Genomic DNA, 16066 nt, shown 5'->3' with positions numbered 1-16066 from the left:
GCGCGAGTGCTCCATCCACACCATGTGGAAAAGGAATGTAAGGTTATGATGATATTTTCTAACGTTTAGTGTTCTTTTTACGTTGAGTTGTGAATATGATGTATCATGAAAATGTCAACACGCCTGAGTGCTGGTTTTTGTATCATTGGCTACTCAAGGAAAATGTAATTTAACGGGCACTCGCTTATGTGCGGTTTCACGAAAACTGAGCATAATGTAATGACAGTTCACCTTCAGGTTAAGGCTGAGTACTCACGGATGGTTTGGGGAGTTGTAAAGCTTAGGTTTTTGTCACGTGTTAAATGATATGACGTGAGCTCATTGAAGAATCTATTATCACAACGACACAAATCAGGCAACAGTAAAGTTTATAGCTTTTATCAAATCATTTTGAGAGAGAGCATGAAAATGTGAGCTTGTCTCTGGGATTTTTCTTAATGGCAAGTACTTAAATACAATGTAGAACTACCACTGACATTTGTGAATGAATATTCACTTTTATTTGAAGAAATCATTCTAAAAAATCTTTCTTGACTAGGATACATGTTGTTGTTTTGCTTGTGGCTTGTTGTAATACTTGTGGCTTGGCCACAGTAACTAAAGTTCAAAAATATTCATTCAGGAAAAGTAAAGATTTTAGGATCAGTGGTCTGTCTAGAGCTATCTGTGTTTGTTGATGAATTGGGTTTAGATGTGCAAAAGTATATAAAAAGTTAAAGCTGGGCTTAAGTCTAAATACCAATCATGCTCTAATACAAAACTAATGGACTTTCCAGACTAAAGTTTATACCGGTCTTAACTGCTAACACTATTTTGAACAACTTCTCAAATGTTGATCGTGAAAAGCAGATTCTTCAATTATGTGATATCACTCTACAACGTTACAGCACCCAATACTTTACTATAAGGTAATAATATACATGTGTTATATGCTGCAAGACTGTAATGTTGCATGAGTGGTATATAATTGGTCCAAAATATGCAAGCATTCTGAAATCAATTAAATATTAAGCCATATGGTTTAAACATTGATGTGATGATAAAGTCATATGGCAGCAAAAGGGTACTTTTTTATTTTTTATCTGATGCAATCTTTTGTTTTGATATTTCAGATCTAAAAACTTAGGATCCACGTACCATCATTGTTAAGAGTTTTTCTTGTGTAAAGTTATTATCAGAACTCTCTATGTCAAAATCTTCAGATAGGGTCTTGCCTTGGCTAAATCGTGCTGAGTTTCTTAAGGGGTACCACTGCCTTTACTCAGACGATGAAGCATCACAACGTGATGGCATCAACAGGGTTGCTCTGTGGCGATGTCGAGCTCATCACAAGCTTCCCATTGCAATTGACTGTACTTCAGTTCTCATTGCTTCCACCTTACAAGATGCTGAGTTTAGAAGAAGAGGTGAATTACACTCAAGTGAGCATCATGTGAAACTGTCATATGCCATTGCCTTGATTCGATTGGTCAATCACATTACAGAGAAAGGTCAGAAAAAGCAGTATGCCCAGTCTATTCACATCCTGGCAGCTGAATTCGGTCTTCCTGAGTGGTTAGTTGATATGCGCCACGATACCACACACGGAGAGTTACCTTCCCTTGATTTGTTGAGAGAAGGTGTTGAGTGGGCACTGGACTGGTTACATCAGGAGTATTGGCAAAAGCAGCTGGCTATGGACGAGAACCCAGGCAGCGAGGACAAAGAGACAAACAGTGACCTAGTCAAGAGTCTCCTTGTTGATTTCATGCAAATCCAGTTTAACTGTCTGAGTAATAATGCTTCTGTTCAAGGAGATAGCAGTATTAGACAAATTTTGTCCAAAATGGAGTATGTTTTTCCAAAGATTAAGGATCTTGTCATCAGTTGCATGGTGTCAGAAGGTTATTTAATTGTAACACCTGACCAGCTAAATGCATTGAGATTTCCAGAGTCCTCACTGGAGTTGCTAAATTCTGTAGACGATCTCCATCTCCCGAATGACATCATCCTTTTTTGGAAGCCAGTTCTTGAGATCTTATATCAGTTACAAGTCACACCATTATTGCTGGATATGCTCTGTGAACAGTTGACTGAGGAAGAGAACTTGGCAAATAGGTTCAGAGCAGGGTGGATATATGAGATTGTGAACTATGTGAAGATGTGTAAAAGAATAAAAAAAATGCCAGAAAGAGCCCTGTTTACAAGAGCCGGTTCTGTCTCATTTGCTCCTCTTGCTGAAAAATGCCTAGGAAAGCCAAGTGTTTACACACCAACCCTGGTGCAAAATTTTTTAGAGTGCAGTTCTGGTGAGTTGGGTAAACCAACATCTGAGATTTTGTCACTAGTCAAAATTTATGCTGGCAAGTCAGAAGGTGAATTGAAAGAACCTTCTCTAGGACTGACCTGTTTCTCAGTGAAGGACTTACCACCAGTCACACTACAGGACAAACGCTCCAGTCATCACCTTCTTGATGGAGTGCCATGGAAACTGTGTAATGACAGCCTAAACTGGCAGAGTAGTCCAATTGGACTGCTACCACATCAAAAGCTGGAAAATTTCAGTTTGGAGTTAAAAGAGCATATTTTATCAGATGTTCAAGACATTTGCTCCACTGATGTTCAGACTGAACACATTAGTATGTGTTCTTCTCATGGTGTATTTGTAGATGGGAAAGAATTACCCCAACCGATATCAGGGCCTGCTCCATCTGTTCAACTTCTTTAAGATTCTCTTTAGGGCTCTCAACATTTGTGATGGGAAATACCATAATGATCAATCCATCTGCTTGTCTGTAAACCAGCCAGAATCTTCATGTCAAGAAGTAGTCACGTGTGATATTTTCAATAAAAATAAAATGTGATGTCGAATCTGTTTGCTTTCAGTTTCTTATTTCTTTTAGTAGTGTTGTGTTGAAAGTCTTGTGAATCTATACAAAACAATATCACACCTTCTTGGTCTGCTATGGGGCCTCCGTGGCCTAGGGGTTTAGCACACCAGCAAGGCATAATGACCCAGGACCCTTTCTTCAATGCGCGAGTTGGTGTGAGTTGGTGTTGGTGTGAGTTCAAGTCCTCATGTTGGCTTCCTCTGTGGCCATACGGCAGAAGGTCTGCAGCAACCTGCGGAGGGTCATGGGTTTCCCTCGGGTTTGGTTTCCTTCCATCATAATGCTGGCCGCCGTCCTATTAAGAAATATTCTAGAGTCCGGCATAAAACATCTATCAAATAAATAAAAAGTATTGATTGTGGTGTTCATACAAAAAAACATGGATGAATTTTACTTGATGCAAACATCAGCTTATTTTACTTCATACAAAACATCAGCTTATTTACTTCATACAAAACATCAGCTTATTTTACTTCATACAGAGAGCAGATTACTGGACTGCTGTTTGCTCAAAGCAGTTGTTTTGTCATCTAATGGTGTTTGACAATAGTTGCTGTCACACAATTCTTATCATTCTTTTGCTCTTGGCTATCCAAGCAGTACAGAGCAGGTCTAAAACTATTAACCCTAAAGACATGATAGGCTAGTGCTGTCTTCAATATGTAGTGTTGGTCATGGGTTTTCCCACCCAGTTTCCTCCCACCTTAATGCTGACCTCAGTTGTATAAGTGAAATATTCTTGAGTACACCAATCAAACAAATAAATATGTCATATTGTTGTGTCGGCACAAAGGAAAAATATCGCCAGGGTCCCAAGGCTAAATACTGCAGGACACCAAGGCCTTTGCAAGTTCATGTTAGTACTGTTTGATTTGGGTTGACTTTGTGTTCTTCAGTGTTTTTCTCCTTTGAATGTTGCAGACTAGTTTGTAAGGAGTATTTTGAAAAACTTTTTTTTTATGTGTAAGTGAAAAATCACTGTCACTACCACAATCAAATAACTCTGGTTAATGTGTTTAATAGATTGAGTTTGTTGGTAGTTCTTGCTAGAGGAGAAGGAAAAGACTGTTTAAGCAAACCTATATTTGGGTGGACTGAAGGGAGACAATTATGTGCACATCTGAGTTATTCCCCTTGAATTGTGAGCATTTTGAAGTTGATAAATATCGAAGCACGAATTTATTCACGTAGAAAAGATCAGTTTAATCATAGAGGTGTTGTATTCAGATGTGTGGGCCACTTATATGGTGAAGCTGGGACGAATATTATTTGTCCCCGTGTAAACTAAGGCACGCTCAAAGTTACTCTAACAGTGTTAAATGTAGGCTTACTACCTTCATATGTTAGATTTCTGACATTCATTAGGTCGTTCGACAAGGTAAATATGTGAGAATGTCAAGGGACAAGAAAACATAATGATGCCAAAGTCAGATGAAAGAGCATTAAATCTTATTGGCAAAAAATGGTCTTTAATATTATTTTTGATCTTTTCTTTCAGAAGAAAGGAGTATTTGAAAAAAAAATTGTATGTTGGGTATTTGTTACCACAATTTGGTATATATCATCTATGCATAGTAATGTTGTAAATAAGGATGCGATGTAGGAGAATGTTATTTAATAAATTTATTTCAATGTAAATTTGTTCGTCAAACACGTGCATTTAATCTGAATTTTGATCATATTTATGAATATATTAAAAATATAAATATGATCTAGATCTAGGTTGAACACATTTGTTAACTGAAAAGACCAAATTATAGTGCAAATATATTTATTAAAGATGTGGTATATCCTAATTTATAACATTATTACACAAAGACAATATACACCAAAAGGTGGTCCCAATTACCCACCGTACAAAAATTATTTTCAAGAGTCTTTTTTTCTCTTTAAAGAAAAATTGAAAAAAATGTAAATGACCACATTTACAACTAATTTTTCGCACTCTTTCATCTAAACTTCATGTAATTTTTAAGTTTTCCCCACCTTTAAATGAGGAAGGGGCTAATTTAGCTGGCCAAATTAGCTTAAAGTGTGCTGGGTTTTCCGTCTACATTCCCAATCGGCCGACCCATAACGAATTTTCGGAAATTGCTGGTAGTTGTGTCTGTCAAATTTCTTGTTACCATAATGACGTTGGGTTATCTTATTCCTTATTTACGGTACCGGAACTGCAAAAGTTAAAGTTTTGTTGAAATGATTTCCCAGTGATTAAACCGACTTGTTAAAAAATTGAATACGGGAGATATGCGAGTGTTGTCGCGGTTCAGCGGTAGCCTCTATATGTTCTAGAAATTCCCCATTTTCCGACCTTTCACTTGTAAACTTGAACAGGTGTAGGCCTACAAAGACGTGGAACACGGGGAATGTCGCAGAATTGATACTGATGCGTCACGGCCTTGTCTTACCCGATTATCATCCTCAGAATGCCATGATTTGAAAATGTACACATGCATACTGTAAGGATTGAAGAAAATAAAGAAAGCAAAGTAAGAAATTCTTATTGCCGGCAATGGATGTTTCATGGTACATGCTCTCTCACAGTTATCTCCCTTACACCACATTGTGTACATAAATCGATACGATCCACAACCAGCGACGATAGTGCGACAGCAGGCAAATGATCAAAAGTAAACGAATTCCAGCCTTGGAAAAGTCAATTTACTTCAGTTAAATGGCTGTATTGGAACTGTTTATTCAAATGAATAAAGAGTGTAATTTAACGGACTAGTCCCAGCACTTTGCATGCAAGGCACGATGACGTAGACCTGAAATACATCAAAGCAATTTATTATAATTTACGTCACTGGTCTTCAATTATTCATAATTATGTACGTTGAATGTGGTATCTTAATGCATTTAAGAATGAGTATTAAATATTACGTGGGGTGTTTTATATTACTCGATACTTCAGCTTGTCACGTTTCTTCTATAATTTACTACATACAACCGACATAATAAGATACACTGTTTTCCCTCATTATATCTGGTCGGAAGTAAATTTAATCATACAAAACTTCTCAGCCCTTGCTTTTAATGAAAAACTAACCTTTACTTCATATCGGCCTATTGATTACGTACTTTCGAGAAAAAGTCACCAGAAATCTGTGCACCAATATCAAAAACTTGCTTAATAAGAAAACATTGCTCAATCTGATTCTATTCTTTGATCAGATCTATCACTAGATCAATTAAATTAAATGTTGAGGTTTATTTTCATCAATTTCTGAAGCTACAACCCTCTTTTCTTCCCACAAATTCTTCATATAACAGGAATCCGATGTAGTGCCATTAAGATTGCTATATAATGTGAATCGCCCATTTTTTTTAGAACATTTATCTTGTTAATGATGTAAAGGATCTGGCTGGGAATGGAAAAAGGGTCTCAATTTATATCATATATACACGTACATACGCACATATAAGCACGCTATATATCTAGCTTAAGGGGGAAGTTATTTTATGCTAATACCATGAATTTATCAAGTAATCTGCATGTTCATTATGTATTGTGTTCATCTTAACAATGCAATCGGCAGATGGTTGTGGTGTTCCCCTTGCCCCGTCTCGTCTCCTCCCACCATAATGCTCTCCTCTCGCGTACAAGGCCACGCTAATCAAGTTTTGTGTACCCTAAATGACCTAAAAATTGGATTGCAAAAGAGCATTATTGGAGGCAAATAAATGTCAAGAGATATTACTTCTGGTGCTAAAATTTATATAATCCCAGTAGGATATCATCCTACTCATCTCTCAAATCACCTTTCTAAAATCAATAGATTCCTAGAATCTGGAAAAATGAGTAACTTCATCATGGACGCGATTTTAGGTTATTTAGGGTATATGGCAGAATGACTGCTTTTTTCAGGGTCGGAAGGTACAAAAATGAAACTGTAAAATCACTTTATGGTAGGTGGTATCAAACACGAGTAACAACATCTTGATATGATTGTGTCCACAAATGTGTAAGAACAATGGTTTAGGTGAACGTTGAGCACAAAAAGGCTACCTTACCCGGTAGAAAATTTGAGCTGTGGTGAAAGGCATGAGCTTTGGTGTGAGGCAGTCAATGTGCTGTGCTAGCCCACTGTAATAGTCGATCACAGATGCCCTTAGCATTTAGAGGGTAGGATGTACATGCAGCTGTAAGAGGGCTGGATGTACATACATCTGTAAAAGGGTAGGACATACATACAGCTGTAAGTAAAGCTGCGAAAATATGTGAACTGGACAATGGATTACATTAGTGGCCTGTGAGAGGGCCAGTTGGCAACATGACACTTTAAACGGTGTATTCGGTGGAATTGAATTCACATATTTCAGTGATACACTGAAAATGCATAGATGATCGTGTGATGATAGCTGTATTATGGTATGTCCATTCTGAATTGAAATAGCCAGGGTGGCAGAAGTGGGGTTGCTGACTTAACTTTCCATTTGGAAGTTTCTACATGGTGTTCAAGTGAAGGCAAAACTAAGGAAGGGTAAATGGGCTTAAGAGTTGGACATCAGCACGGATTTGCGTTTAACACCAATTCATACAATCCCACTCAATTAATGCAATAATAATGTATATCTAAATTTATTTGATTGGTATTATATTCAATAATATTTTACTTACATGGCAGTGGCCAGCAGTATAGCAGGTGGAAACAGAAATAGCCACCCTGGCTATTTCAATGCACGGGTTTTGCTCAAGAATATCTCATTTATAAGCGGCGGCCAGCATTATATTGGGAGGAAACTGGACAGAGCCTGGGAGAAACCCACGACATTCTGGGGGGAGTATAAAAGTGTGGCGGAAAAATTCACTGGTGACTTGAAGTGTCTGAGCAATCATATTTTTTTTATTAAACAGCACAATGATAAACTTTTACTTCACAATTCCACTCCGTTCAGTCTAAAATTACTTAAACATAAAATTACTCAGATAAAATGATGCACGTGTAAGATGACAAACTTTCACTGACACAACAGGTTGTTATGCAAAAATTACATAGATGTCTTCAGTAAGCATCCAACTGGTATTGATGGTTATTCAGTGTTTACAACTGCTGTCAAAAGAGCTTTGACAGCACCTGTCAGGCTGCAAAGCCTCCCAAAAAATGACCTTTTGAAAAAACTCTTAAAATTTATCCTGTTCATATCTCAAAGATGAAATCTTTAATAGTTTTGTAATAATCTGATTTCAAATATTGCAACAGTTCATCTTTGGTCAGCCACAAATAATCTTCAACATCAGCTCCCTTTTGAATCTCTCCATTTAGCCAATAGGCTTTGAAGAAAAATAACTGAAATAAAAGCAAAACAAATAAAATCATTTGGGAGACCAATATAAAGAGGGACATACAAGCTTGTTATATTCATATATATATATATATATATATATATATATATATATATATATAATTTATATTATTTATTTCATTGTTGTTTAATAAATGCATTAATCTGTAAATAAGTAGTAATATAATAAATTAGTATTATCAGAGGAGGAAACGATCAATTTAATAAAAAAAAACCTACATTCACCAATTCCTAATTCACCAATCCATCATAATTCTGTGGTGACAAAAATTCCATAATTCTTGTGATATCAATTCCAATAAATTTTCCACCCAATCAAGGTGAATCAACTGGTCTTGTACAACAGATATAATACAATGACTTATCTCACCTTTACACCTAAACTTTTTGTCTGCGTCTGAAGAGCGGATGGAAACTTGTACTTGTAAAACCCACATGGAACATTTCCCATGAAGATAGCTTTGGCGACTGGGCCCACCTGAGTCTGTAGCACTCGCTCAGCTGCCTGAAATCATACCCACAGCCAAACTTTTTACAGACTCAAAATTATCCTGATCATGTCAACCATGTATAAATCTGTTAAACATTCCTGGAAAGGAGTATCAGAAACCAAACTGGCATTGCCATTTACAGGAGAAGGTTTCAGCATAATACATCAATAAGTAAGTTTCAAGTTCAAACTCTTTTATCGCTGAAGGTACAAAAAGGTAATAGTGTACCATATGACCTGTCAGAAATGTTCTGCAAATACCTTCATTATATTGACCAGACCATGGAGAAAATTGAGAAACTAAGCATTTGTGAATGATTTTTTTCAAAACAGTAAAAGTTTAGTGAAACCTCGTCTTCAGTGCATCTCCATTATCGAAAGCAAGAGTCACATTTACTCTTGCTCTCTTACGGCAAAGTCATTTTCCATGTTATAGTCAAAGCAGTACCCTATTGCAGATAAAAAGTTGATGACGGTCCAAGTGATAAAAAGCTGTCTCAAAAATTGGACAAGCTGGAAGGATATTTCTTCCAGAGCCTGAACTGTTGATACAATAAACCTGCTATATTATTTACAGTTTAAGTAGTCTGCAGATGCACGGCCAGGACGGTCCAGCAGCACACCCCAGTAGAACTCGTAAATACGCTAAAAGAGTACCAAAAATGGATAAATGAAGGGTTATATGACCCTAAATCATCACTAGGGTCATCTAAGCTTCAAAATGTTCTTTTCTCGCCGAAAATCGTCTATATTTTTAGTCTGTGGGGGTTGTGCTGGTGATTTTGACCCCAATTCAATATTTACAAAATTAAAATAAGAGTGTTGTACAACTAGATTAATGCTCAATTCTGAAACAAAGGGAAATATATTTAAGCTCCACTGAGGATGATCTAGGGATTCGACTGTTTCTGAATGTTATGCTTCAGTTTTGTGGAGATGGTTTCTAAGAACACAAAATTTAAATTCTTCATTTCGCATAAACCCTCGAGAAAAAAAATCATATCATCAGATATAATTATTTTAAGCACTGTTCGGTGAGATGCCGTCTTCTCAATCCCATCAACCTTCAGCATCCCTAATGAATTTTTCATTGACTGACATTTGTTATTTAGAAACTGCTGACTAAACGGTAAAATGAACGACAAAAAAATGTATTTGTATAATTTGAAAAGCGTGTCCAAGTAGGAGTAGGGTCTACAGGGAGATGAATACAGTTTGGAAAGACAGTATGCTACTGTCTGACATAATTTGTGATACCTTCGTTGAATATTACACGCAATAACACAGCAATTAATTTTTGCGTAAGTGATACAGGCCTGCCCCACAACACTTTGTGAAATGGCCCTTCGGCTACATGTAACTAATTCATTGTAAATGATCTAAAAATGATGTCTTTTGTGTTATCATATGTCACTTCATGGAGTGAAAGGGAAAAGGCTATGTCACAGTTTACGCCACACAATCTGATAGCAATGTGTTTGATTGGATAAAATTCTCAAGATGTCTGCCTTGATTCACACCAGCCATTTGTGCAGTTTGTTATTTGGTGAAATCTCATCAAAATGATAAAGTAGAAAAGAAACCTTTCATAAGTTTCTGCAGGAAAGTGGTGTAATGTGCCTCCCAAAGACAGCAAGACTGGTAATCTAAAAATTATTGTGAGCAAAAGTTGCATAACATTTTATAAGATACAGATTTATTGTTCATACCTTTAACATAGCAAGATTTCGAACTCGAAATTCCCATATTGCTTATGAAATTGTTTCTTTGCTGTGTGTAATACCTAGTCATACAAGTTCATCAGTTTATTCAAATTTTCGGCCCATCATTTTATTCAATGTGCCAGAAAACCATGTAAATATGCTGCATCTTAAAATAAGCTAATGTATCCTGGAAAAAATGCTGGACAACAAACTACAAAAAATGTAGATAGGAACAACTGCATTTATCATTGCATTTATCATGTTATGAATAGAACAATATAAATCACATGTGATGAGAAGTTGTTTTTGTTTGGGGAGTGGCGGATGCACCCTATTATGTTTTAGAAAGGTAAAATTATGATATGAACAACTGCATTTATCATTGCATTTATCATGTTATGAATAGAACAATATAAATCACATGTGATGAGAAGTTGTTTTTGTTTGGGGGGGGTGCCCCCTTTTACGTTTAGAAAGGTAAAATTAAGGTATGAACAATTGCATTTATGATGTTATAAATAGAACAATTTAAATCACATGTGATGAGAAGATCTTAAACTTCAATTTTACCTGTCTCAAGGACTCCCCCTGTGCACAATAACCCTGTGGTAAAACCCAATTAGTTGTGTCACCAAGCTTCTGTTTGATGATAAAAAACAACTTCCTGTCCAACTTTCGTCTCAATGACTTCATATCATTTTTCCTATCAGCATCTGGAAAATGAAATGATGTAGTAACAACAGGCAAATAAGTGGCCTTATGATCATCAACCACACACCTGCCAAACGTACAGGTAAATTTATCATTGCAAATGCCTTAATGTCTGGCTGTGTTCCAAAAGAACCTGTTAATGGCATCCAGCAGAATAATGGAATCCAAAAATTATATTTAAGAAAGTTATCACGTTCATTTTCAATAATGTGAAGTTTAGAAATACACATACTATCAATCTTCAACCACCAAAGTACTTTATTCAGTGGAATTTATTAATGCAATTATTATGAAAATGCCACCAAAAATGATTTGTTTGTGTCAATAAAGAATCACATCAAACTATCCAGATTTTCTCAGAATGTTTCAAAATATTGGTGGCTGAAAAGGTTGAAGAATTAGGGTACAGACATCTTCAGTTTTTGTAGATTTTAATTAGTTTGCGAGTAAAAGATGTCATCTCTGTTGGGGCATTGTGCTCTTTAACTTTTAATATGGTTGTCTGCTACTGTCCTCACCAGTTATTCTATCAGCTGGGGTAAAAGCTTGGAATTCAGATTCCCAAACATCTTCCTGATCAAGTGCAGTCTGTTTCACAGAATCTATGTCTGCATCCCCAACATCATCTTGCATGCGATTCTGCTCAGCTTTTAATCTGAAAAGAATCACACATGTCACATGAACAACTGATATCTACACATCATATCTACATGTATTCTGAAGGAGCAAACATCTAATCCTAAATCACAGGATAAACATAAATATATGGAGTACACGTAGGTATGCATGTATGTATGCCTGGGGTAATACATCATACTTAAGAACTTTGCAGTCATTTCACGGAGAGGAATCATTTGGTGTGTGTACATAAACTGTGTCTTCTTGTCTGTGCAGCCACTGAAGTATCATGCCAAAGACACCAGGCATGACATCCGACTAAGTCAAATTATACGGAAACCTGGCCAACCAGTGCGGTTTCCTTGCGCTAACCTCTCAAGGCTGAATGCCAAGCGAGGTAGCAACACAAATTTTATCAAAATGTTACATCTGGGTACCAAATGTAACATACAGGGGTCAAAATGTTCAGTCATTCATGCCCTTTTTCAAAGAAAATGACAACTTCAAATTAAGATGACAAAGTTGAGTTAATATCATGCAAATATTCATAATTTCAGACATATAAATGACTGTTTGATGCACTTTATCCACTTCCCATCCAATGTCTGTAAACAGTATCTAACACATTTCTTGCCTTAATTTAATTACAATGGAAGACATCACTCCACACATTTCAAATTATCAAACATTTTGACCCATGACATAACAGTATGGTTTTTGGCTTACAAAACACTTACAAATCATTTTTATGGCGTATTTCATGTTCTGACAGGTAGCTGTGTTCATGTTCCACCTGTAAAAGGTCTGACAGATATGCCTTTTCCAGGTCTGTCATAGGCTGAGTAATGACTGCTGGCCTTTCAATGCACACAGCACTCCAAAGTTGCCATCCTTGACTTCCAACTACAGGAGGGGGAACAGCTGGGCTTGGGCTGGCTTGTGAAAAACTACATGAACTGGTGACTGAAATTTAAAGCAAAAATGTAGCAGGACTGATGAATATTATGTTCAGTCAACCGAAACATAACCTGAAAATTATCCTGGTCATAGTTTTTCTTCATTTATATTGAGTTGATGGACAATCATATTACTGGTCCGGTGTATTTAAAAGGACAAGACAGCACCAAGCTAAAACATACAATGTATTTCAATCGAAAGTAGGATACTCAAGCTATCTAGTAAGTATTATGGTTTATTATTTTAATGAGATTTCACTAAATAACATGTAGAACAAAATGACAATACTGCATAAATGGCTGGTGTGAGTTGAGGCAGCCATGTTGAGAATTTTATTCAATCAAACGCATTGCGATCAGATTGCGCGGCCTAAGCTGTGACATAGCCTTTACCCATTCAGTACAATAAGTGACATATAATAACACAGAACAACAGCATAAGACATCATTTTGAGATCGTTTACAACGATTTAGTTACATGTAGCCGAAGGGTCATTTCACAAAGTAATGTCGCGCAGGTCTGTATCATTCACAGACCACCACAAACGTAAAATCAGTTGATTTTAGCGTTTAGTCAGCAGTTTCTAAATCAAAAATATCAGAGCCTGTGTAAACTTCATTAGGGATGCTGAAGGTTTATCGGAATGAGATGACGGCATCTCACCGTACAACACTTAAAATTTATTAATCTTATTACAGATATTTTTTTTTTCTTTGAATTTATTACATCTGAAAAATTTAAATTTTGCTCCTTTGTCTTTCTCGCATAAAAGGGATGTATATTTTTTTTTTTTTTTATAAAATTAAGTAAATTTATTGAAACACCATGATCAAGCCAAGGTGCATACTCTGACGTCCACGATAACTAGGTTAGCACCGCTCTTATCTTGGAAGCCACCAGTACAAAACTGTAGCATAAAATCCAGCAACAGTCGAATGCCTAGCCCAGCCTCAGTGGTGCTAAGATTTATTTCCATTTGTTTCAGACCATAGCATGAATGTAGTTGTAAAACAATGCTATTGTAATTTTGCGAACATTTAATAGGGATCAAAATCACCAGCAGAACCCATACAGACCCTTCGACTTGAACCAAGAACACCCCTGTTGTGCATCTGCAGCTAAGCTATTGAAACAGGGTCACTGGAGCTCCCTGTAAATGATATAGTAGGCCTACTGTATCTACTGTAACAGTTCAAGCGGTGGAAGAAATATTCTTCCACTATGTCTAATTTCTGGGAAAAGTATATTTATGACTTGGGTCTTCATTGCCAAAGTCCACAACTTTTATCTGCCATAGGCTATTGCTTAGACTATTATATGGAAAATGCCTTCGACGTTAGAGAGCTAGAGTAATTGTGACGTCACCTGGCTCTCGATAACAGAGACGCGCTGAAGCTGTGTCGAGGTGAAGTTTCACTAAACTTTAACTGGGTTGAAAAAAAATATAAAAAATATTTAATGTCAGATTAAGATACCTTGCACAGCAGTCCTTCAGAGGATATAAACATCAGGTGTCTTTCTCTTGAGCATTACCCTGCTTCATAGGGACATTCATGGGTGCAGTTAAACCAAAGTAAGTAAATTTCTGGATAGAAAATTAGGGAGCGGGAAGACATTTACCTTGCTGAATTACCAAATTTACCTACAGATAAAGCTCAATAAATACATTCTGCCATTAAGGGAATAGACACTGTAAAAATGAAATAAGCATCTGTAGGAATACCATTGAAAACCGAAAATGCCTTTATGCTCAAGGTTATTTTAGGCTAAATGCCTTTAGCTTATTATCACATTTTTTTTCCATTGATTTACAGGCAAAGAAAACATTACAGTGATGTGACATGTCAAATGTTAGATCATTAAACTTTGTTCACAAAAATACATGTCGTTCAATTTATTTTTTAGAAATCTTTCAACCTAGTATTCATTTATTTTTTTATTTAATTGGTGTTTCCTGCTGTGCTCAAAAATATTTCCCTTATACAACAGTGGCCAGCATTATGGTGGAAGAAACCCAACAGAGCCCTAGGGAAACCCATGACCATCCGTAGGTTGCTAACAAGCCTAACACGTACGGCCAGAGAGGAAGTCAGCATGAGCTGAGCCTGAACTCACAGCTACTGCTTTGATGGCAGGCTCCTGGGTCAGTGCCTCGCGCTGGTGTGCTAACCCCCTCAGCCATGGAGGCCCCCTACTGTGTTATGAGTGATATTTTGGGCGCATGGTTGTTGAGAGGTAGGTGCTTCCAAACACAAATAATCCTAAGATGTCAACTATCCCAAAGATAAATATCCATTCATATATATTAAAGTTCAACCTCTCCGCTCACTTCCCATTTGCGAAATGGTCACCATCTACTCGGTGCGTATGCATGGTCCAGGCAGCTGGATACAAAACCATCCCTCCCTTATTCTCCTCCTTCAATTATGCTTGTTATGGCATTCTTTTGTTGTTATATGACCACCTGCTGGCTGGTTTTAGTCCCCTTGATATTAGATGGCACAAATCGCATTAAGGTTCGCACATCTGGGAACCAAACTGGAGCATGAACTGTTGTTTTGACATGCATGTCCTCCACAAATGAGGCCGGTATGGTTCAGCCGTTTCATATCCACCTCTCTGGAGACGCATGTGTGTAGATGATGGCCAATTCGTAAATGAGAGGATGAAGTTTTAATGATGAATATTTACCTTTGGGATGATCAACATCTCTAATTTTAAGTCAGGTGCACTATGGATTATAAAGGAGTTAGTAATCGACTGTTATTCGAAATTTGACAATCCATCCTTTAGCGGTAAATGGCAGTCAACGATGACTATGGGAGCGCCAGTACAAATATGAAAGAGCACAGCACAGCACAGTCTTCCGGAGCTAGCTACATTCAGCTGTTCAAGTGAAAACAGCAATCGAAATTGTGAGAAAAGAAACAACACAAAATGAAAATACATGTGTGCCAAAGTTAATCACGGTCCTGGAAATTAACTTATCAGCAGTTGTCCAGCTACTGCCATCGGTCCCAGTGAGAGTGGATTGATACTGAACTATGGGTTCTTCTGACAGGCACGATTTGTAATAATACAGCGTCCAGTTTTCGACACATCAATGTTTACGTTTTACATGGTTACTCAAGTTCGCTCTTCCCAACTACGTTCCCGAAGAGACAGCAGACAGCTTACGACCGTTACTGCTAGTGATCAGTCTTACCATTCTTCAGAGCTTTTCTTCCATTAATAAAAAGTCTCTTGGAGAGAAGTCTCGCGTTTGTTGACAGCACAAAGGATGCCGCCATGATGCAACAGACATATGGGCTCAGTGGACCAATGAAGACCTCTGATATATGAAATGGCGGCAATTTATTCCGTAAAAGGTACGAGTCCGGCTGTAACCGGGGACTCACAGAATATTTACA

At 37.1% G+C, this 16066-nt stretch overlaps 2 protein-coding genes across 2 annotated transcripts; one reads left to right on the top strand and one right to left on the bottom strand.

The window, feature by feature from the left end:
• Positions 1-26: 26 nt before the first annotated feature.
• On the top strand, positions 27-2809 carry LOC135471608 (ribosomal biogenesis protein LAS1L-like). Its single transcript, XM_064750899.1, has 2 exons — positions 27-37; positions 1113-2809. The coding sequence occupies exon 2, from the start codon at positions 1187-1189 to the stop codon at positions 2705-2707; it is 1521 nt and encodes a 506-aa protein (XP_064606969.1). The 5' UTR covers positions 27-37; positions 1113-1186; the 3' UTR covers positions 2708-2809.
• A 4910-nt stretch (positions 2810-7719) lies between these two features.
• On the bottom strand, positions 7720-15955 carry LOC135471709 (large ribosomal subunit protein mL46-like). The gene is made up of 6 exons (XM_064751029.1): positions 15862-15955; positions 12437-12662; positions 11600-11736; positions 10941-11083; positions 8548-8682; positions 7720-8161 (listed from the first exon to the last, which is right to left on the bottom strand). The coding sequence occupies exons 1-6, from the start codon at positions 15944-15946 to the stop codon at positions 8012-8014; spliced, it is 876 nt and encodes a 291-aa protein (XP_064607099.1). The 5' UTR covers positions 15947-15955; the 3' UTR covers positions 7720-8011.
• Between the last annotated feature and the right edge of the window lie 111 nt (positions 15956-16066).

Source organism: Liolophura sinensis, chromosome 7, assembly GCF_032854445.1.
Source record: "Liolophura sinensis isolate JHLJ2023 chromosome 7, CUHK_Ljap_v2, whole genome shotgun sequence".
Taxonomy (NCBI): domain Eukaryota; kingdom Metazoa; phylum Mollusca; class Polyplacophora; order Chitonida; family Chitonidae; genus Liolophura; species Liolophura sinensis.
Note: the sequence above shows the minus strand (reverse complement) of the source record. Positions and strands in the feature narration are given on the sequence as shown.